We start from the raw sequence: 23,881 nt of genomic DNA on the forward strand, positions 1-23,881 counted from the left end.
TTAAGACTACACAAATGGGACATAGTATGCTAAGATTAATTTAGTAAACTCTGAAATATCAGTTGTTGTGTCATTACATATGATGTCAAGTAATTGATAAATGTTTTGAAAATACAGTATTTTAGATTTTTTAATGTTTACTCCAGGTGACTTTAAAATTCATAAACATGTTCATGTTCTTCATCAGATGTATGGGGGATATGTCCACATATTAGTATCTTGATAGCAGGGACTCTACTTCATTCATCTCTTAACCAGTTAATGTCTGGCACCTACTAGAAACTCAAATAAATGTTTTATTTGAAATTTTTCCAAAGAAAATTCCCTATCCATTTATTACAGGTACAGAACAAAATAATGCATTTGTGGCAGTTAAAGTTTGTTTTCTGAAAACACTTTCCTATCTTATTTTTAGAAATGCAGAAGGAAAAATTGTATCTCTTGATGCAAAATTGAATTTGGAGAACAAAGACTATAAGAAAACCACTAAGATCACATGGCTTGCCGAGACCGAACGTGCTCTTCCTGTCCCAGCAATCTGTGTCACTTACGAGCACTTGATCACAAAGCCCGTACTGGGAAAAGACGAGGACTTTAAGCAGTATGTCAACAAGAACAGTAAGGTAGCCTCCTGAAAGAAACCCTGTTTCATCTTGCTCTGTTGTATCAGTATAACCTTTTCTTTAGAATTTAAAAAATTAGTTTTAAGTATTTGTTTCCTCAGATAAAATGGAAAAGATTTCTAGAATTTTGTTAAAAATGATATAAAAGAATAATGTTCCCATTTTATAAATTCTAGAAACCGAGGCACGGTGAGGTTCAGTAAGTTGCTTGAGGACAGGCAATAAGGCGTAGAGCTGGGGTTCAAACCCAGGCCTCCTGGCTCTAGAACCCTTGTGCTTTAGTGCTGCGCCAGCATGCCTTTCAGCTAGGTCTGTGTGCTTCTTGTATTGTACTTCATATTTATAGTGGGAAATTTCTTTATATCTGCAGGGACACCAATCAAGTTAGTTAAGAGGTTCATGAAGCCCATCAGTATATAAATGTTAACTTTTAGAAATACAATGAATAATTGTTATTTATTTTAATATTTCACTGTTTTACTGCATGTGCTTAAGTAGTAAAGTTTTTAACATATCCTGTTGCAGCTACTGAAAAAGCTGCTTGCATTTTAGGGTTGTTTTTAGTGCTCTGATGTTCAAGAAAGTGTATTTTGGTCTTATACCATCTTTACAGCATGAAGAATTAATGCTGGGGGATCCCTGCCTTAAGGATTTGAAAAAAGGAGACATTATACAACTCCAGAGAAGAGGCTTCTTCATATGTGATCAACCTTATGAACCCATTAGGTAAATCAGTGTAATTGAACATTTAAATGAAAATGCTTAAAATTCTTATAGTGAATAATATTTTAAAGATTGAACTTCCACTAAAATACTGTACCTGACAATTCTCTGTTCGGTTTCATTTGTTCTTCTGTATTTACTATTTCAGACATCATTGTAACAAATTTTAACTTTGAAACAGCATAATAACAAATTTTATTTCTAGAACTAAACCATTCATCTTCACATGGTCCAAGTAAAAAGAAAAATATTTCAGTGTTATCTTTGGATAAACATTATAGCTATTACCTTTTCTTTTTTTTTCTAAATTTATTTTTTATTGACGTATAGTTGATTTACAGTGTTGTATTAATTACCGCTGTACAGCAGAGTGACTCAGTTGCACATATATATATACATTTTCATATTCTTTTCCATTATGGTTTATCACAGGCAGCTTTTCTTTATAGTGTACTTTAATTAGATATATTGTAGAATACAAATAGTACATACAGCAGGTACAGTTAGAGGATTATAACAAATGTTTGTGTTTTTTTTAAACCATGAAGTAATAGAATTACTAGGAGAACTTTCAGTCTGAATTTTTGTTCGCGTTTCTTTTTTTTGTCTTTGCTGTTTTTTATTGCATCTCTTTAACTTTGTGATCAGACCTCACTCCTGAGCTCCAGACTTGTGAATCTAATTAATGCCTTTTAGACATCTCTGAATAGATAACTTTCAAGTACCTCAAACTTCAAAATTCAAGATCCTAGTTACCATCTCTCCTCAGTTCTTCTCCTTCATCCCCCATTCTAATCAGTAAACCTTGTTGTTTGTACTGCTTGCCTAGTTCATCTCTGTGCTTCTACTGCTCTGCCTTTGTTTCAGGCCCTTAGCATTTCTTCCTTGATTGCCAAAACAGTTTCTAAAGTAGTCTCTTCCTTCCAGTTTTGCACTTTTCTGATCCACTTTTCATATGGCCTCCAGTCTAAAACTTTCAGAGTAACAATTTTATCACATTATCCCCCCCTGCTTAATAATTCTTGTTAGCTTCAGAGGAAAATCTAAACTTCTTAGTTTGGCGTGCAAGAGTTTCCATGTAATGGCCTCTCGACCCACCTGAGCCATCTGTGTTGTAGCTGACCTCTTCCTCCCTTCTGTTCAAGATACTGCACTGCTTGGGGCTTTCCAAAGTCATCAGCTACCTTTGAACTTCTTGCTTTTTCCTGGAATGGCCGTGCTTCTTTTTCTTCATCTGGGTAACCTTTCAAATGTTACTTCTTCCAGAGCTTTCTTGTATTCCTCTAATCTGGGTAGGCACCCAACCTATGTGTCCCCATTGCAGCGAGCACTTTCCTCTTTAGAATATTTATCACATGCTGTTGTATCTATCTTTCTGTCTGTCTGTCTATCTACCTATCTTGTTTCCACCACTGGAAATTCATTAAGGGCAGATACTTTTTTCATGTTCATCTTAGTATCACGTTGCCGTTAGTCAAATAAGACCATGTGTGTAAACAGCATGCACAGTGCCCAGTACTTATTAAAGCCCTTGTTAAATATTTAGTGATGGTGGTGGTGGTGGTGGTGGTGGTGGTGGTGGTGGTGGTGGTGGTGATGGTACCAACTAGAGTCATGCCCAGAAGAGAGTAGGCTCTCAGTTTATTCTGAAAGATTGTTGAACGTTTCGACAAATGGTGCTGTATCAGCAACCACGTGCAAGAGTGAACGAACCCCTACCTCATACTATGTATAAAAATTAACTCAAATATGGATCAAAGACCTAAATGTAAGAGCTAAACTATAAAACTCTTAAAGGAAAACATAAGTTTAAGTCTTTGTAATCTTAGCAGTGCTTTCTTAAATATAACACCTAAAGCATAAGCAACCAACGAAAATATACATGAATTGGACTATATCAAAAATTTTTGTGCTTCAGAGGACACCATCAGGAAAGTGAAAAGACAGTCCACAGAATGAGAGAAAAATATTTGCACATGTATCTGATAAAGGACTTGTATGCAGAATAAATAAAGAATCCTTACAACTTGATAATAAAAAGACAGTTAAAAACGGACAAAGACATTCTCCAAAGCAGATATACAAGTGGTCAATAAGCACATGAATAGATGCTCAATATTATAGTTATTAGGAAAATGCAAATCAAGACCACAGTGAGATATCATTCCATATCCCCTTGGATGGCCGTAATCAAGAAGGCAGGCAGTAACAAGTGTCGAGGATGTGGAGAAATTGGAACCCTCATACATTGCTAGTAGGATTGTAAAATGATGTAGTTACTTTGGAAAACAAAGTGGCAGTTCCTCAAAAAGTTAAATATGGTGTTATCATTTGACCTAGCATTTCCACTTTTATATATATACCCAAGGAAAGTAATAACATATGTTCACACAAAAATTTGAACATGAATGCTCATAGCAGCATCATTCGTAATAGACAAAAGGTACAAACAACCCAAATGTCCAACAGCTGATGAATGGATAAACAAAATGTGGTGTACCCATACGAGGGAATATCGTTCAGCCATAAAAAAAAGTGAAGCGCTGATTCATGCTATAACATGCATGAACCTTGTAAGCATTATGCTAAGTGAAGTAAGCTAGTCACAACAGACCACGTATTGTACGATTTCATTTATATGAAATGTCCAGAATAGACAAATTCATACAAACAAAGTTAGATGAGTAGTTGCTAGGGACCAGAGGCATGGGAGACTGGCAAGTGGTAGATAAAGGGTACAAAGATTCTTTTTAGGGTGATGAGAATGTTTTAAAATTAGATAGTGGTGATGGTTGCACAATTTTATGTAACCAGGGAATAGTGTACTTTCAAAGGGTGGATATTTTGGTATGTGAAATTATATTTCAATAAGGCCATATTCAGAAATACTGAAGAGATGTATAGGATTCTGTTGTTACTAAAGTCTCTCACTTATTTTTACTCTGTGGCCTTTGCCACAAAATTCAAAAAAATATTTTGCTTATGAGTAGTCTCAAGGGCAGTGGATTTTGCTAATAACTGTACCCTTTAAAATTGAGAAATTCTTACAAAATAAATGTTTTACAGACATTCTTCTGCTCATAAGCAGATTAGGTATGGTATGTAGATGCATTTCTTTTAAGTCAAGAGTGAGACCATGAACATCCACTAATGCCATTTCTGGTGGCCAGAGTAGATGTAACTTTGTCCTGGACTTAGCATTTTCATATCCATGAAAGTTTATGGTTAGCACTGTCAATTTTTATATATTGTTTTTAAACTACTCTGAAGAGACTGATTTGAATAAGAGAATGGACTATTTACTTATACCTTGAAAAGTATTAACAGTGCCATTGAATTAATCTAGGAATTCAATTTTAATTGCTGTTCAGATAATTTTGTTCAAACTTTTTTGTCCCTTCATTTTCTTTTTAGTCCATATAGTTGCATAGAAGCTCCATGCATTCTGATATACATTCCTGATGGGCATACGAAGGAAATGCCAACATCTGGGTCAAAGGAAAAGACCAAAGTAGAAACGACAAAGAATGAGGTAAATAATTTACTTTTATGGATATGTCTCTAATCAATGATCTTTCTGTCCTAGGGTTTAGAATCTGTTTGTTTACAAAGATTGTCTTCCTCACTGTTGAGATCGAAGAAGACAATAACTCTAACTTTTGCAATTTTTGTTGTTGTTGTTCTTTCTTGTAAGATTTTAAAATACCCTGCAAAACAAGATTTTCAAAAGTTAATTTTTTTTATGTGAAAGAGTAAGAAAGACTAGATTAAAAGAATCTTTTAGAAAAGCCTTTTTTTAATTCTAATAGAGCTGTAGTAGATCCTTGCCCAAGAAAACAAGTCATTACGACAGTGTTAGGACAGTGACCTGGTTTTCTGGCTCCCTGTCTGCACTTTATCAAACTCCAGTGCATCTTGGAGAAGAGCTCCGAGCAGTCATTGAGGGTTAGAAAAGAGAAAAAGGGCAAATAAGAAACTTGGCCTCTGTTTTTTTTTTCATCTCGGTGGTAATGCTTAATCTCTGTCTTTAAGAATGAGTTAGGGGGCTTCCCTGGTGGTGCAGTGGTTGAGAGTCCGCCTGCCGATGCAGGGGACATGGGTTCATGCCCCAGTCTGGGAGGATCCCACATGCCGCAGAGCGGCTGGGCCCGTGAGCCATGGCCACTGAGCCTGCGCGTCCGGAGCCTGTGCTCCGCAATGGGAGAGGCCACAGAGGTGAGGACCCTGCGTACCGCAAAAAAAAAAGAAAAAAAAAAAAAGAATGAGTTAGGAATCTTCCTGGCAGTCCAGGTCTGGAGGCCATTCCAGATAGACACACAGCTTCTGTCCTCATTTTACAGGATGTGGATTTGAGAGGCCGTGACATGTCTAGAGAATTAGGGGGGTTATTGTGCAGGCCAGAGGTCCTGAAACTTCCTTATTTCATAGCACCCTTAGTTTCCCAGTAATTTTTTTCATGACACCTCTAGGCTGAATGAAATTCCTAACTGTTCTCTTTATTAAGTAGTTAAGTTCAAGCAACTAGATAAATATTTATATCCCAGTAACTTAGTAGCCATTTGAAAAAAATAATATACATAAATTGAAGGAAAAGGAACTTAAATTTCATTTATAAAAGATTTTGTTCTTAAATGTTAAATATTTAAATTACATTCTTATTTTTATTTCATTCTTAAAATGACGTATTAATTGAAAGAAAAAAATAATACTTTTATTTCTCTCTTGAACCTTGGACTCAGATTGGACACTACCATGCTTATTTTCTGTTTCCACAGTGATTTTCCTGTGGTATTTGATTTTTAACACAACAGCTGTGAAAAATCCAGCTTTGCAAAGATATGGCATCATTGAAAGGAATGTAGCACACACTAATGTTGAAACCGAGCCACCTTGAACTTGTATTATGCAGTGTTTGACAGATGTTGGATATGTTACTGTTTACCTTAGATATTTAAAACATCCCGTGGTGTCCCTAGGAATTTCCAGTGGCTCCTGGAACACCTTGCTGCATAGTTTGGGGTCCATAGGTGTTGGCAGTTGGGTAGTCATTGAAGATTTGGTAGCAGTGAAGAAGATAGTTTGGAGGGTGGATTGGACGTAGGATTAGAAGGTGTGATAAGTGGTCAGGAAGCCAGAGCATGAGGGCATGGAGGAAATAAAGTAGGACATGAATTCAGGAAGTAAAACAGGAAGACAGTAACTTCTGGTTTTGTTTTGGTTGACTAGGTAAGTGAGTGGTAAATAACCTGAGCTAGGGAAGACAGAAGCACAGTTTATTAGGAGGTACAAGTTTGGAACTATTAAGAGCGGGAATGTCATGACTTGAGCTTTTAATTTACACAAATTAAAAGCTGTGTAGTCTTAGCCAAAAGAAAATTAAAGGAAGAGAAGTGAGAATTTAAGTAGGGCAGTGTCCTTGTGCTATTTATATACCAGCAGTTCTCAAACTTTTTGGTTTCACACTTAGAAATGATTGAGGACCTTCGTTTACGTGGATTATATTTATCAGTGTTTGCCATAAAAATTAAAATTGAGAAGTTTTAGAAGAATTTATTAATTCATTTAAAAAATAGCAATAATAAACCCAACCGTATGTTTATATAAATAACATTTTTTTGTGAAAAATAACTGTTTTCTAAAAGAAAACTTTCAGTTAGGAGAGTGGTATGGTTTTGCATTTTTGCAAATCTTTTTAATTTGCCTTAGCCTCCGTAAAACTGCACTGTGTACTCATGAGAGAGTGAGAGCAAAAACTACAAATTGCATCTTATTATTATCATGAAAATAGCTGTAACCTTGCAGACCTCCTTTGAAAAGGTCTCAGAAACCCTCTGGCGTTTGTAGGCCACACCTTGAGAACTGCTAGTATATATACTAGAATAGCATGAGATGGGAAATTTGGCTACTGTTCCCTCATTGGTCCCAATTTACACCTCTGCCTCTCATCTTTTACATTTTCTGTAAAGTTATTAGTATTATGCTATGAGTTAATGTATGTGTTCTTTATTTTCGGTCTTCATTGCTGCACATGGGATTTCTCTAGTTGTGGCGAGCAGGGGCTACTCTTCGTTGTGGTGTGCGGGCTTCTCATTGTGGTGGCTTCTCTTGTTGCGGAGCACGGGCTCTAGGCATGCGAGCTTCAGTAGTTGTGGCATGCAGACTCAGTAGTTGTGGCTCGCAGCCCCTAGAGCGCAGGCTCAGTAGTTGTGGCCCACAGGCTTTAGTTGCTCTGCATGTGGGATCTTCCTGCACCAGGGCTTGAACCCGTGTCCTCTGCATTGGCAGGCAGATTCTTAACCACTGTGCCACCAGGGAAGCCCCAGTGCATGTGTTCTGAAAAACTTTATGTTCTATAAGGTGACATACTAATCAGGAAAAATAGGATTGGGGCAAACCACTGAAAACTACATCTTTTATGGTTTCATTCATATTGTGGCTGGGTAGCAGTCATTGAAGGCTCAACAAGGCCAGACATCCCAAATGGCTCACCCACATGGGTGGCAGTTGATGCTGGCTGTTGGCTAGGAGCTCAGTGGAGGTGTTGACAGAGAGCTGCAGCATGAGTGTCAGGGTAGTGAGACTTTGTATATGACAGATCAGGGCTCTAAAAGTGAGCGTCCAGTAGACTGGTTCGAAGCATCACTGTATGGTTTATGATTTAACCTTGGAAACCGCACATAGAGTCCCTTCTGCCATGTTGTATTGGTTGAACAGTCATAACCTTGCCCAGATTCAAGGGAGAGGATGTAGAGGCTTCTTGGTGGGAGGAGTATCAAAAAGGTTTTGGAAAAGCTTTGAAACCTGCGCAGATCCTAATAGAAGTTAAAATACAGTTGACGGGCATTTGTACCCAACATTGCAGTCAGCCATCGTTGCAGCCTTAAACCTTAGGGGTATTGCTCTCTCTTTTGATATATAGATCTTTGAGGGTATTTGCCTCCAGTAGATACCAGTGTTATCAAAATTAAAGTCTGGGGCTTCCCTGGTGGCGCAGTGGTTAACAATCCACCCGTCAATGCAAGGGACATGGGTTCAAGCCCTGGCCGGGGAAGATCTCACATGCCCTGGAGCAACTAATCCCGTGCACCACAAGTACTGAGCCTGAGCTCTAGAGCCTGCAAGCCATAACTACTGAGCGCATGTGCCACAACTGCTGCAGCCTGTGTGCCTAGAGTCCGTGCTCCGCAACTAGAGAAGTCACGACAGTGAGAAGCCCGCGCACCTCAACAAAGAGTAGCCCCGGCTCACTACAACCAGAGAAAGCCCACGCACAGTAACTAAGACCCAACACAGCCAAAAATAAATAAGTAAATAAATTAATTAATTAAAAAAAATTAAAGTCTGATCCAGGGAGTACCCTGCTTCAACACTTTTTTTTTTTTTTTGAGCAGAAGAGGATATATATTTTTGAAGCTTCTTCATCCATGCTTACACCTTCATTAGATGGTTTAATGTTATGGAAAATAGTTTTTTTAAAGTACCACCTGCCCTAAAGGAATGCACTTATACAGACTTTCTCATTCTTCTGTAAGATTGTCATGTATTTCTAAAGCTTTCTCTTTAATTGTGAGTAAGCTTTTTCCTTTATGCTCCTTTGACATAAAACATTAACACACTGGGAGAAATCACGTACAAGGTGATGTGATTTTTCAGTATTATATTGATATTGTTCCCCTGTTTACCAACCATGAATGAGTCAGTTCATCTTACCAAAAATAAGTGTAGCAGAACAGACTGTATATAGTTTTGATACAATGGCTTCCTTTATTGTAGTCTTCCCTTATTATATAATATTATGCACTTATATGTGAATGTTTATGATTGTACATATATATACCTCACCAAGAAAATACTATAAATTATGAGTGATTTAAGGAATTTGGGGGGACTAATTTTTTAGTGTATGTGGTTTTTGACTTACATGGTGATTTTAGAACCTAATCTCCATGTAAAATGCAACTTTGATACAGCTTGAGGTGCCTCTTAGCTATCCAGGTAAAGATGTCTAGAGGACCATTCAGAATACTGGGTCTGGTATCAGGACAGAGTTCTGGAGTAGAGCCAAACATTTTGGAGTTTAATACGTATGGCTCAATCAATATGTATGAGATTATTCTGAAAAATTAAGTAGAAGACCATTAAAGAAAAAAGTCACAGGGAAGGTATGGTGTAGCAGGGTTTTAAAGTTGGAAGGGTTTCAGTAGGAGGAAAACATTCTAAGTGAAAGAAGAGCATGTCATTGAGAATAAATATAGTATAGTTATTCACTATCCAGAAATCAGTTTAGGCAACATATCTCTGGATTTGTTGCACATGCTTATATACAACCATATGCCTATAAATATATAATCTTACACAAATGGAATTGTTTCACAGCATTACTATAAAATTGTTCCACAGTATTTCATGGAGCTCTTGCCTTGTCAACAATCTAGATATATCTCATCTTTTAAAAAACTAGTAATAATACCTAACTCATTGATATTTACATTTTCTCAGCCTTTGTAACTAAGAGCTTTACATAGATTTATTACCTTTTATTTCCCATCAACCTGATGGGTTCAGTACAATTATTATCCCTCTCTTATGGTTAAAAAGCAGAACTGGCTTAAGTAACTAATTCAGGGTTGCACAGCTAGTGTGTGGTAGAGCAGTGATTTGTTCTCAGATCTGGTGGGTGTGTCATAATTTCTTTAAATAGTCCTCTAATGGTAATGATTTAGGTTCAGTTTTTTGCTGTAATAAAAATGCTCCAGTGAATATCTGTGTACCTCTACCTTTGTTTACTTCTGTTATTTCTCATTAGGATAAATTTTTAGGAATGAGATTATTCATTTAAACTTTTTAAGGAGTAAAATTTTAAAATTTTGTTTTTAACTTAAAAACATTAGAAAACAGTTTGATATAATTTTGTGGAAAGATTTTTAACATGAATTAATTTACTTTTGGTTTTCTGCCTCTGTAGGCAGCTACTCCTCTTAAGACAATGTCAGCTCCTTCTTTGAATAATACTTGTGCTACGTCTGAGGATTCCTTGGTCCTTTACAACAGAGTGGCTGTTCAAGGGGATGTGGTTCGTGAATTAAAAGCCAAGAAAGCAGCAAAGGAAGATATAGATGCAGCCGTAAAACAGCTTTTGGCTTTGAAGGCTGAATATAAGGAGAAAACTGGCCAGGAATATAAACTTGGAAATCCTCCTGCTGCGACAGTACAGAATGTTTCTTCTACATCATCATCAGATATTCTGGAAAGTAAATCTCTGTATGATGAAGTTGCTGCCCAAGGGGAGGCGGTTCGTAAACTGAAAGCTGAAAAAGCCCCTAAGGTCAGTATCCTGGAATGAGTTTAGACACATTGTAAGTAAGCTTATGAGGTCAAACGACCTAGACTAGTCTCATCTTATGAGATATGTTGTCTGTAGACTGTCCGATTGAGTATTTTGACATAACAGTCAACATTTATTGATACGTGCTATCTGCCAAGCTCTGGAAATATTAGTGTGAGGCAGCTTACCATCTAGTGGGGGCGTGGGGCTGAGTAAGAGCCATGCACAGACTGTAATCCTGTGGGATATGTATAAATGGCTCTCAGAAGTGTCTGTGTCTGTAAGTGGCAGGCCAGGGGGAACAGTTATAAAGGATATTTAAAGTAGTCCTGAAGTAGAAGAAGCCCTTTAAGGTGAATGACTTTCAGAGGAGGTACTCTTAAGTGTAGATCTGTGGTTCTCAAGCTTTATTGTGCATCAGAATTACCAGAGAGCTGGCTAAAACACAGGCCGCTGGGCCCTACCTCTTGAGTGTCTGCTTCAGTAAGTCCAGAGCGTGCAGAGAGTGTGCATTTGTAAAGAGTTGTTCAGGCGGTGCTGATGCCGCCAGCCTGGGACTGGGTGTAGAAGATGCACCAGCAAAAGGTCAAGGGATATTCAGGGAATAATGAGTTGTCAAGAGGTTTCTGACCAGTGACTATTTCAGATTTTTTGTAGGGGAGCCCTCAAGTGATACCACATTTTGACTGAAGTATAAATTTCATTCTCGTTTTAACGATATATTTAGGCAAAACATTTGGCCAAGTGGGTGGTAGCACTGAGTGTGGAACAGGATTGCTTGTTCTAAATAAGAGGCAAAAGGAATGGCATCTGGGATAGAGAAGAATCAAGTTTAATAATCAAGACATGTGGTTCTACTCAAATAGTAGCATAGTTCTAAAACATGATCAAACTAGCAGTGCTGTAACTGGATAAGCTACCAAAAACTGTAGAATCTGGACTGTGGCATGAACACAGAGAGGTGTGATGAACCACTGGGCTTGACCTATGTGACTGGAGGAGATCTGTTCTAAAATGTTCCTGGGGATCTGTGGTCTGGTCAACATCCTGGGCTTTGGTTGGAGAGTGATTAAGTAACTTGAGGTTGTAAATTCCTCACCTCATTAACAAGTTTTTCTGCATCTGACCCTGTCCCCTAAGATACTTTCATTCATGGACATTTGACCTCTGCTGAGGAGAGCAAACACTTTGGGGAGATCTTGGGTTTTGCTCCAGAAGTTATTATTTTTCTGTCTCTTCATTGTGAAGTGTGAGAAATCTCTTCTCTTTTCTCTTTAACGAGCCTGTTGAAGTCCTGCATAGCTGTGATGCTCTAAAACAGCTTTGCTTCAAGGAATAAAGGCTGGCAGGTGTATGGGTTCGGCATATAAACCCTTGATATTTCCTATCCTGTGGTGAGGTTAGGAGCATTTTGTACTCTCTGTATATGTCATACACTAACTATGGACCCTTTTCTAGATATAATTTGAGGGGAAGGGCTTTGCTCTTTAAATTCCTTCATTCTGAGTAGAGTATGTGATATTCTGTGCTGATTCTTGGTCAGCTACTTATGTGTGGGGTAGTAACAACGGCAACCATTATACTCAGAGCAACAGCCAACTCTTATTTCCCATCCTGTTGGGTTAATGGATTACATTCATAAAATAGCACTGCTGAAGTTAAGAAAATCAGCCTGTGGGTAAAAAACTCTAAATTTCTATGTAAATTGGGCAGGTACTTTCACTAGGTGCTTTTTGATAATGATAAATGTGGTACTGAAATGAATCTGACTCAGTGTAGTTTAACCTACATTTATTGAAAGCCTACAATGTACCATATTTGTGTTTCAAAATATTACTTATATATATATATTTTTTTTCTTTCTCTAAATGCCAACAGTAGTAAATTGCTCTTTTTTCCTAGAGAACCAACACAGTTACTCTGAATGGAAGTGTTATGTAGACTATATCTGGCACTGTTCACTATACATTACTATTTTTGCATTTAATCCTCACAACACCACATACAATAATATTCAAATAATACTCCTTTTTTTATTTGGTTTTAGTAGCCAATGAGAAACTACTATCTGAAGTGAATATGAATGTAAAAGTAACTTCCTGAAGTTTGCAAAGCGTGGATTCCAATTTTGACTCAGTCCCAAGTTATTTCCAGTTAGAGACATTCTAAGCACCAGAGAGTCATGGTTTTACTAGTTTGTTATTTATTAAGCAAGTCTGTGCTTGTTTTAACATTAATAATTTCTCTAAGCCGCTTTATCATTCCATTTCCTACGTCATGTTACTACCACTAAAGTAAGGAAAGTGGTCGGCTGAGGTTTTATAGTTACAGGTTTCAACGAGACTTTTCTTCCTCTATTCGTTCCCCCCCACCCCCTTTTCTTTTTCAGGATCAGATCGGTGATTCCGTGCACGAACTTTTAAGCATGAAGGCAGAATATAAGCATAATGTGGGCAAAGAATAAAAACCTTCACGTTCACCCTCAGTGCCCCTTCAAGTCCACCTTCTGCTCCCCTTTCCTTTTCCTCCTGCCCAGTAGATTGTTGCATTAAAGTGGGGATCAAGCAAAGTGTGAGGTGGAAATCCAAGAACACACCAACTATTTAATAACTCTTACCGCTGAGTTACTTTAATAGTTAAGGCCACTTTTCACATTTTAAGTATTAACTTTGAAAGTTTTAAAGTTACAGTTCTAAAAAATAAAGTTTTGATTTTGAACAGATTCCTCTGATTTGAAATTTGAGTGTTGTTTTTTTTTTTTGAGTGAAGTGTTTTGAACATGAATTTATAGTATTTCTTGAAATGGGAGTCAGAAAACGGTAAATCAAAGGTTTTATGGAATACTATGACACTTCAGACTCCAGGACAGGGCTTGGCAAACTGTGGCCTGCACCTGTGTTCCGTAAGTAAAATGTTACTGGAACACAACCACACTTACTAGTTTACATATTGTCCATGGCCGTTTTAGCCCTGTAATTCCAGAGCTGAGTAGTTGCAACAGACTTGCAAAGCCTAATATATTTACTGTCTGGCCTGGGCCCTTTATTATTGAAAAGTCTTTCCCTTAGTGGAAAGACTTTTCAGAACCTTTATAGTTAAAGATTTTAAAAATTGAAGTAATGAATGGCAGCAAAATCAGATGATGACTATGTTGAATCAAAATAATAATCCACAATTGTTTCGTCTTGTCAAACCTCGTCTGTGTCGAGGGGGTGCTGGTCACCTTTTACTTCTGCGCCTGCAGCATTTTAATTCACAGCACCTTGCATTTCATGCCCCCAGGAATTCATCTTAAATGTTTCACCAACCTTTGCTCTTTGTATTTTACACCAATGTTTTTGGTTTTAAAACCCAAATCACAGGTTATCAAGAAAGGAAACACATTGTTATATCCCTTTGTCCATTAAACAGGCTGTTCTGGAAAACCACTACTCCTCACACCCACCCCAAATAGCCTTAAGAATTCTCAGGCCAAAAAATAAATGTCGTAGGTGGAGAAAATGAGAAGAAACAAACCCGTCTTTCCCTTGATGGTTTTGAGCTTCTTGTTTGGAATTTGTGTTAGTGGGTTTCTGCTATATTTGTATGTGGTACTTAATGCAAACTTAAATTTGCTCTAAGCAAGTATAAATCCAACCATCTTGTGAAACAAGACATTTCACAAGACTTACTTCAGCTGAAGGATCTTCTAGGAAAATCAGAGGAGTTTGTATTGATTTATTTGTGTCAGAAAAGTAGCAGATACATTGTGATGTAGGTAAGTGAACCAGGTGAGAAATGGCAAAACAGGTGTTCTAATCCAGGTTGACTGAGGAGTCTGGGCCCTTTCCTGTGCTGTATTGGTTCCTGGGATCCAGGTTCACTAAACCGGCTGTTTCTTACAGGCTTAAGCTAAACATAGATTTCTGATCCATTGATTTAGAGAAAAAAATGCGTTTCTTTGAAAACCTTCAAACTTTAAGTTTGCTAAATCTCCAAGCAGACTTTTTTTTTTTTTTTGGCGGTACACAGGCCTCTAACTGCTGTGGCCTCTCCCGCTGCGGAGCACAGGCTCCGGACGCGCAAGCTCAGCAGCCGTGGCTCACGGGCCCAGCCGCTCTGCGGCACGTGGGATCTTCCCGGACCGGGGCACGAACCCGCATCCCCTGCATTGGCAGGCGGACTCTCAACCACTGCGCCACCAGGGAAGCCCCCAAGCAGACTTTTTAATATGATACAAGCTTCACACTCCCTCTCCCACATTTGAAAGACTCCCTCTTCTGATTACCATTCACCACCAACCTCCGCCCCCGCCCCCCCCCCACCCCCAGCGAAGTGAGAATCTTTGCTCTGGGGAGTCGTCATTAATGTGTGGAGGTGTAATTCCCTCAGCTGTGTTAGTGAGGAGCAAAGGTGGGTGACTGTGAATAGAGTTGGGAAAAAAATGCAGTTTGAAAGAAGTATTTTTTAAAGCTTTTCTCACTGATTGTTGAGGTGCTGAGGCCATTTTGAAAGGTTCTGTTCTTACTATTTTGAATTGGTTAAGTTCTAGGTTTTTCTTTTTATTAAAGTTGCCACCTTTCCCCATGGGGAAGTGTTTCCATCTAGTGGCTGCTGCAAAAACAGTTTGTGTACTTTTCATGCATTCCAACCAGGTGTGTTCTCATCCATTTTCTACATTTTCAGTCATGTTTTAAATCATTCTTTCAACGTCATTTTTACTTCCTCAAATTCCCATCTTAAACCTTTACTGAAGTCTTTTTGTAGGCTGTTTCCATTCTCATTCATCCACATCAACAATTACTTATTGAAAACTTTTTTCTTGTCTGTGTTGGCACATGTTAGGTGAGTTTAAAACAGCCTTTGTCCATTAAAGACTTAAGATCTATTAACAAGTGTTTTTTAACATTCTGCTGTTGTGTAATCTTGTACTACTGAGTAGTACTATCCAATTTCTCTTTGTAAATGTCTTTTGATCCAGAAAACTAGAATATTAAAAGAAATTATTTTTTTCTCATTCTATGAGACGTATTCAAGTGAGAATCAAAGACCTCTTTTGAAAAAGCAGTGTTCATGGCATGTTAGTTAGTAGGATTAAAATGAACGTTGAAATTTAGATCATTGTCTCATACCTTCTGTAATGCGGTGCATACTATTGTGTTCAAGATGAAAGACTCTAGAATAAACCGTAGATTAAAATTCTCACTCTACCACTTACTGTATAACTTTGGATAAGGTACTTAATCTTTCTAAGCTTTTCTTCTTTCTTCTATAAAATGGATCAGGGTTGTTTTGAGAATTGAATAAGATGGTCTATGTAAAGCACTTAGCATAGTATCTGGCACAGAGTAAATAGGCCATAAAGTGATAGTAATTATATTTTATATTGATAATTCTTTCAAGAATCTTTAGGTACCTTCTAAATCATCAGATAAGACTGCATAGCAAATAGTATGATTTCACTGTTTCGAAAAATAGCCTGAAAAATTTAATAATAATTTAGTTGGAGAGGATATAGACATATATAATTTTACTCCACTTTTAGAATATTTCATTCAGTAATGAAGTGGTTTGTCCATATTTTCTCCTTTATAATATTTCAATTTGTAATCTTGCCACACAAGGGTTTTTCCTTTGTGAAATGTGTGCCATCTGACTTCAAACTCTAGTCAATACCTGCTTATAGTATAAAATGGAACTTCTTTCAAATAGGCCTCTTTTTGTAGAAATGGTTACAGGAAAGTCCCTTAACTATTGGATGCCATTTTCCTTCTTTTAGCTGATGGAAGTTTCTTGATTCTTGTGTGTCTGATTGACTATGTTCTTTTTCTTAGGATTTTGTTCTGGAAACATTCAGTTCTAAAGACAGAATATAAACAAGAGACAGGTCAGGAGTACAAATCAGACAACCTACTCATTTCTCTTTGCAATTTCTCCTCTTACCTTTACTTCCTCTGTGATGCCTAGTGTGGTAGACGCTAACAGGCAGCAAAGCTGTATCATAAAGCATTAGACAAGGAAATGTCATTTGCTATTTTGTACATGCAAATTCTTTGAAGGTATACCGGTTCTTCCTGTGTTCCTTTGACCCCCATTTTAGTATTCTTTCTGCTTGTGTTGGGTTCCTCTTAGCTATTTGGAGCACTGTTAGAATGTAGCCATAAAACTTGGATAAGGTAATTGGGAGGCACTTTTTCTCTGTTTTGATTGATGCCTTGACTTTCCAGTGGTATAGTATATAGTATATAGTGTAGTTTGTGGTTAGATGGTATCACCATTCAGGTAAGGTGTCCAGCGTGGGCCCTTTGCCTGTCCTCCTCTGCTGAAGTCACAAGTGTCTCAGTTGGGCTGAGTATTTCATTCTTTTTCATCATAATTCTGTTGAAGTATCAGAGGCTGATATATATAGCTGAATGTCTAATTAAAACCTCAACATACCTTCTCATTTCACTGTAAATTTTTAAGAGTGATGTAGCTATTCTTTAGTTGAGTCCATACTGTGGGTTTTTTTTTTCCAGTGCTGTATTTAGTGTCTGTTTAATAGGCTGAAGAAAATAAGGATTCATACAGGCAAATTCTGATTTTGTAAATTCTGGCTCCACTGTTTACCGTCCCAGGGCTTGGAAACGGACAGTTTGCTGGGGTGTTCTATAATTTGTCTGTTTACATATGTAAAGTGTAAAGTCATTTACACTTTATGTATGTGTATGGGCATTTATGTTTACTTTTATGATTTGTATATAGATTTATGATCTTTATATTTTGAACTTTTCTTTAGCTTTCATTTGCTCTTTTAGGATGATGATTTAGCTCCTTTGTGCTTGGGTTTCTCCATGATGATTATTTACAGGAATATTTTGGTGGTAGTTAATGATTTTTAATAATCATTGAAATTTTCAGAAATTTCAGAAAGCGTTAAATACTTTTTTATTTTTCTCTTTTATCTCAGGCTAAAGTAAATGAAGCTGTAGAATGTTTACTGTCCCTGAAAGCTCAGTATAAAGAAAAAACTGGGAAGGAGTACGTTCCTGGTCAGCCCCCATCATCACAAAGTTCAGATTCAAGTCCATCCAGAAGCTCTGAGCCTCGTGGTCCAGAAACACCAGAAGCCAAATCACTTTTTGACAAAGTAGCTACTCAAGGAGAAGTAGTTCGAAAACTTAAAGCTGAAAAAGCTTCTAAGGTTAGTGTGGTATTAACGTTTGTGTGTTTTTGTTTCTTACACTACAGGCCGTTTTCTTTGCCTGGAACCCTTAGTGTCCCGGTCAGATCTGGCTAACTTCTACTCATGATGTCGGTTCTCAACTCTTTCATCTTGCCTTTTAGAGAAGCGTTTGTTGATCCTAACCCCCATCCCCCATCCCCCATCCCCCATCCCAGCTAGAGTGGCCTGGTCATTCTCATGTGACACTGCCTTTCTCTGACATAACACTTAAATCGTTTAACAGCTAGTTTAATTGTTAAGTTGTCTGTTTCTCTCTCGTCTGTAAGATCCTTGAGAATAGGGACCTAGACCATATCAGTGCCTGGCATATTGTAGGCCCTCCTCTTTGTTTGACTCATTCTCCTAAAGCTCCGTCAGTCTCAAATGGCAAGTTTTATCTTGAGCTCTAGTATAGTGTGCGCTAGTTGTGTTATCTTTATAGGAGGAGGATATGTTGGTACCGATTCAGGTGAGTGGAAAACAGTAAGTCGTTATAGGTTTTGAAGTTTAACCAATAATATAGAAACTTGATTACTGTCATTTTTTATAACTCTGCAATGTTCAACTTATATAATTTAATGACTCAACTTAAATTACAGTAGAATACATATTATATTCTAGTGCTTTCTAATAGGACTTTCTGAGATGATGGAAATGTTCTCTAACAGTTCTGTCCAGTACAGTAGTTACTAGCCGCAAGGACTGTTGAGCCCTTGAAATGCGGCTCTGTGACTGAGGAACTGAATTTTAAGTTTTATTTACTTTAATTTAAATTTAATCAGCCACATGTGGCCAGTGGCTATTCTTTGAACAGTGCAGTTATAGTACAGTTTTTTAATCAGTATTTTCCAGTTCTGTTTCTCATGCTCTTTTATTCATTTTCAGGAGTGTGTATTTAACATTCTCCACCCCTACCCCATACCCTCTGCCTTTGTGTTTTCAAATCTGCTTATAAAGCGTTGGACATTGATGCTTAAATAGTGATTTGAATTAAATGCTCTCTTCTCTGTTTCCTCTTTTATTAAAGGATCAAGTAGATACAGCTGTACAAGAACTCCTTCAGCTGAAGGCACAGTACAAGTCTCTGACGGGAGTAGATTATAAGCCTGTCTCTGCCAATGGGGCTGAGGAAAAAGATAAGAAAAAGAAAGAAAAAGAAAATAAATCTGAAAAGCAGAATAAAACTCAGAAACAAAACGATGGCCAAAAGAAAGACTCTTCTAAAAACCAAGGAAGTGGGCTGTCATCAAGTGGACCAGGGGAAGGACAAGGGCCTAAGAAGCAGACCAGGTAATAAAACGTGGAAACTTCATTGGAAGTGAAGCAAAGTTTTGGATGACGTGAACTTTTAATTATTTTTTTAAAAAAACAAATTTTGGGTAGTTTGACTATCACATTAAATTGGAGAATGCTAAAGGTATAATGTTAGCAGATAGTTTTTGTTCATTTTCTGTTTATTTAAATAGGTAACACATTCATTTGCTTGGTTCAATAATCTTAGAATATAAAGAGTTCAGTGCAGTCTCACTCCTATGCTTCTTTCCCATCTTCCCAGTTCCTCCTACCACCATAATGAATTGGTAACCACTGTTACTAGTTTCTTCCCTATGCACTGAGAGATTTTCATTTGCTTACACAAGTAAAAACAAATATGTATGTGTGTGTGTATATATATATATATATTTTTTTTCCTCTTCTTTCTCCCTTGTAACACAATTGTTAGCTGTACACGTTGTTTTGCACTTTAGCAGATTTTTCAAATGAAAATCTTTTGTGGGGACTAAACGAGAACTTTGTTCTCAATAGGCTTTTAAAATTGGTTAAATATAAAACAAAGCTGGTTTAAAGACAGCACTGTGGAATAGATGGTGTTTCAATATCTTCTAATCCATATGAACAATATGATTCCCCCATTATCCACATCCCAAAATTAGAGTGAACTTTATGTGAGGTTCACTCTAAGCTGAACCTAAGTTAGGCTGTTGTTAGCAGCTACTATTTAGAGATACTTTGGTGTTAGATTTGTTTAGCTGAATTTCAAATTCTGCCTCTCATCACTCACAGTATACACGCAGTGTCTCCTCAAACAAGAGAATACAACAGTTATTTTCTTGCCCATTGACTGGGTGATCAGCATCATAGAATAGTAGAAGTGAGAATAGAACTTCGCATTTTTTACCTTCTGACTGCTTGTGAAACGGCCAGATTTCATGTAGGCATTTTGTTGGGATGTATCAAAGTGAAACAACAGAGAATTCAAACATAAATACATTAAGATTTTAAGCCAATAAAGCCTTGTTTGTAAACTCTAAAAAGATGTACCTTTTATAAAACATAACTAACGGGTAGATTTTTCTATGTGGATCATAAGACCACAGTTTCCTGAATAATGGTTGGTGTTTCATTAAAAAGATTATTGTCTAGAATAGTTTTTTTTTTTTATTTCTTAGAGTTTATTGCACAATCGCCATCATTAATGACTTCAAACTTTTTTTTTAACATCTTTATTGGGGTATAATTGCTTTACAATGGTGTGTTAGTTTCTGCTTTATAACAAAGTGAATCAGTTATACATATACATATGTTCCCATATCTCTAGAATAGTTTTTTATTGCAGATCTAATTTATTTTGGAAGCATCTGTCTCTGCAACTTTTATTTACTGTGGTTAAAGGAAAAACTTATAGAAAAAAACTTACATGTAAGGATATATATATACACGCTTATGTATTGACACATGTATACATATAGCCATTGTCTTTACTACTTTTTACATATTACTTTCAATGAGACACTGATCTTACTAACTATATTTTTATCTGGATTGAAACTGGCAAAAGATTCTTTTTATTTTTTAGTGAGAACACTATGTGAATAGGCTCTGTCTTTGCTACAAATACATTTCCTTATAAAGAACTTTGTAAAAGGAATGTCTGCATTAAAGTCATAGCTTTTGTTACGCTTATTAGTTTTCCTAGCTTTTGGTGGATAGCATCACACGATCTTTTAAGAGATGATTGAACTGTTTTCTAGGTTAAAAACATCATGGGAATGAATATAGAAGAGATGTAAATATAGAAATAACTCAGACTGAAGGAAAACCAAGCTCTTTTGAGGTTTAGAGGTTTATTTCCATTCAGCCACAAAGCAATTGCTGGATGAAGAGATTTGTATTTTTTATATCTGCAGGTTGGGTCTTGAGGCAAAAAAAGAAGAAAATCTTGCAGATTGGTATTCTCAAGTGAGTATGGGTTCTGTTGATTTTTATGTTTTAAATTTCTCAAAGGCTGCTTTATATTTAGATTCTAAAATCCAGACACAAAGTAATAATGCATATTGCCTTTAAAATACATAGCATAGTCATGTAACATGTCAGTTTTCAAAGCAATGTCACAGAAAGTATTGAATTGAGAAGTAGCCCTATGAGATAGTCATTATTTGATTTCTTATTTTGTTTTGTTTTGTTTTTTTGGTGAGGTAAAGGGATTAGTCCTAAGTCACAAAATAGTAAAACAGCAGAAGCAAGGTTAGAATTCAAGTCGTCTTAAGAATTTAGAGCCCTGGTGTTTCTCAGTCTAGAATGATCCATTTTACACGCACATTAAGAGGATGCACCAACAGGGGAAGCCTCCAGACTTGAAGCTTGGCTATCATACTCTTGGCACTTATACTATAATTTTGGTTCAATTTAGGCTTCATAGACTATATTTTTCTTTTAAAAAGGTCATCACAAAGTCAGAAATGATTGAATACTATGATGTAAGTGGCTGCTATATCCTTCGTCCCTGGGCATATTCCATTTGGGAATCCATCAAGGACTTTTTTGATGCTGAGATCAAGAAACTTGGTGTTGAAAACTGCTATTTCCCCATGTTTGTGTCTCAAGGTGCATTAGAGAAAGAGAAGACTCATGTTGCTGACTTTGCCCCTGAGGTAAGTTAGCCTGCTTTATTTATTTTTTTGCAGTTTTCTGTCATGAACTCAGAAGTATATTTTCAGTTCATACTTGAATAGTAATTTAAAAGGCAAGTTACTGCAGCCAACTTAGAGAAATGTAAAGCTATTTAAAAAAAATTAGATTTCTTTCATCAGGGCAAGTCATGATTCTTTTTGTTACATTCACTAATTAACTGGCTTTTACTTTTCAGTAAACATTATAAAGACAGTAAGTATCTACCTTTTCTCACAGTGAACAGAAGCAGTTACTTTAACTTGCCTTAATTGATATAGCAAAACTTGAAATAGAGTTTTGACTATAACTGTGCTCTTCCTCTAAAGTGCTGTTTAAAAAATGTATGAAAAATGATTTCATCTTACTAGGTTGCTTGGGTGACAAGATCTGGCAAAACAGAGTTGGCAGAACCAATTGCTGTTCGTCCTACCAGTGAAACAGGTGAGGATGGGCCTTGGAACACAGGAGAAAAGCTCATTGAACATTAGAGACAGCTTCTAGAGTTGAGTCTCACCTTTTATTTTGTGATATTTTAATGCTTATTGATGATATCAAGTTTAATGAATGTTGATGAAGATAAATGCAGACTTAAGTGGCATAGAATTTTATTCTCTGTACAATATTCATTGTGGAGCTGTTTATCATTAGGATAAAGATTTTTTTTAAAGCACTTTTAAATCATTTTTAATTTCATGCTCTAATTTTTCAGAGCTTTCCAAGAAGTTTTATTCTTAGAATAGTTTTTATTCTTGGAATTGATTATAAAATTGCAAACACTAATGTTTACTGCCTTATTTTCTTCAAATTAGTCATTTTAATATTACATTTGCATTTATATAGGGTTTTTATAGGTTACTAAGTGATTTCATTTACACCTTGTATTATTCTAACAGTAGTGTAGTTAGGAAAGTAGGGACAGCTATTGTTATTTCCATTTTGCAGGTTAAAAAAAAGATCTCTGAAGGGTTAAATGATTTTCCTAAAATTGCACATAATAAATGGGAGTACCACTTGGAAATTTTGAGTCTTTGGGCTTGTCACTGTCTCCAAAGGGATTATCTATCTTTAGAGTTAAGGATTGTTTGCTTTTTATTTGATACTTTTAGCGATACTCTTGTATAATAGTATATAATGATGTATTATTAAAATTATGATACCAGCTTTTTTTCACATACCAAATTGGCAAAGTTATATTTTGTTTTACTAATTATAGATAATCCTGAATGGGCTATGATAAGAAAGGCACCTTCACTTAAATTAGCAGTTGATGGCAAGAGGTTTCAGACCCTGGGTAGATGCATCAGATAGATTTAACCTAAATTCTATTTCTAATGGGTAACTGTGCTGGATTCAGCAAGTGATTTAACTTCTCTAAGCTCAGCTTCCACGTTGAGATTATGATATCCATTTCATGGGTTGAATGTGAGGATTGAACAGGATAATGAAAGGAAAGAACGTAACATAGAACACAGTATATACTATAAGATGTTCACTTAGTGTTTTTAGAAGTAAAACAGCCGAAAAGCTATAAAATTAAATGTAAATCTCATTGTGAAGAAAATAAAATATGGTCAGTTTTAGGTGAACTTATTCCCTTGACTAATTCGTTTGATGGAATACAATACCGTTCACTTACCTGAACAAGCACAGCATTTTAATTCCTATTATGTTTCCTGTTTAACATTAACCAGCCTTCAAAGGGGAATAAAACCTTTAGTGACTAACTGCCTGTATTTTCCTGTGTCTTTTCAGTAATGTATCCTGCATACGCGAAATGGGTGCAGTCCCACAGAGACCTGCCCATCAGGCTCAATCAGTGGTGCAATGTGGTGGTAGGTGCACACCCCTTCTTACATTCTTTCATTATTCTTCTTATTCATTTAAACACACACACACACACACACAGACACACACAGACACACACATTTTTTTTTCTTGTTTTTATATTCAAAGGATTGGGAGTATGGAAGCATTTTTGAAGTATTTTGGATCACAATTATGATTTCTGATTACTTACCATATAAAGTTGTTACCAAAAATTGAAAAGCTCTCTCTAAAGATTAAATTGTGTTCTTG

At 36.7% G+C, this 23,881-nt stretch overlaps 1 protein-coding gene across 5 annotated transcripts in view; it reads left to right on the top strand.

Moving 5' to 3' along the window:
• Positions 1–23,881, top strand: part of EPRS1 (glutamyl-prolyl-tRNA synthetase 1) — a 66,758-nt gene that overhangs the window by 29,361 nt on the left and 13,516 nt on the right. For all 5 annotated transcript variants that reach the window (XM_049701249.1, XM_004271024.3, XM_049701233.1 and 2 more), the window contains 10 exons: positions 416–623; positions 1,237–1,349; positions 4,761–4,878; positions 10,312–10,671; positions 17,600–17,833; positions 18,882–19,144; positions 21,043–21,094; positions 21,577–21,786; positions 22,174–22,246; positions 23,558–23,637. In XM_049701249.1, the coding sequence (XP_049557206.1) occupies positions 416–623; positions 1,237–1,349; positions 4,761–4,878; positions 10,312–10,671; positions 17,600–17,833; positions 18,882–19,144; positions 21,043–21,094; positions 21,577–21,786; positions 22,174–22,246; positions 23,558–23,637 (1,711 nt within the window). The remainder of the gene's footprint in view (positions 1–415; positions 624–1,236; positions 1,350–4,760; positions 4,879–10,311; positions 10,672–17,599; positions 17,834–18,881; positions 19,145–21,042; positions 21,095–21,576; positions 21,787–22,173; positions 22,247–23,557; positions 23,638–23,881) is intronic.

The sequence above is a fragment of the Orcinus orca genome, chromosome 1 (genome assembly GCF_937001465.1).
Source record: "Orcinus orca chromosome 1, mOrcOrc1.1, whole genome shotgun sequence".
NCBI classification, from domain to species: domain Eukaryota; kingdom Metazoa; phylum Chordata; class Mammalia; order Artiodactyla; family Delphinidae; genus Orcinus; species Orcinus orca.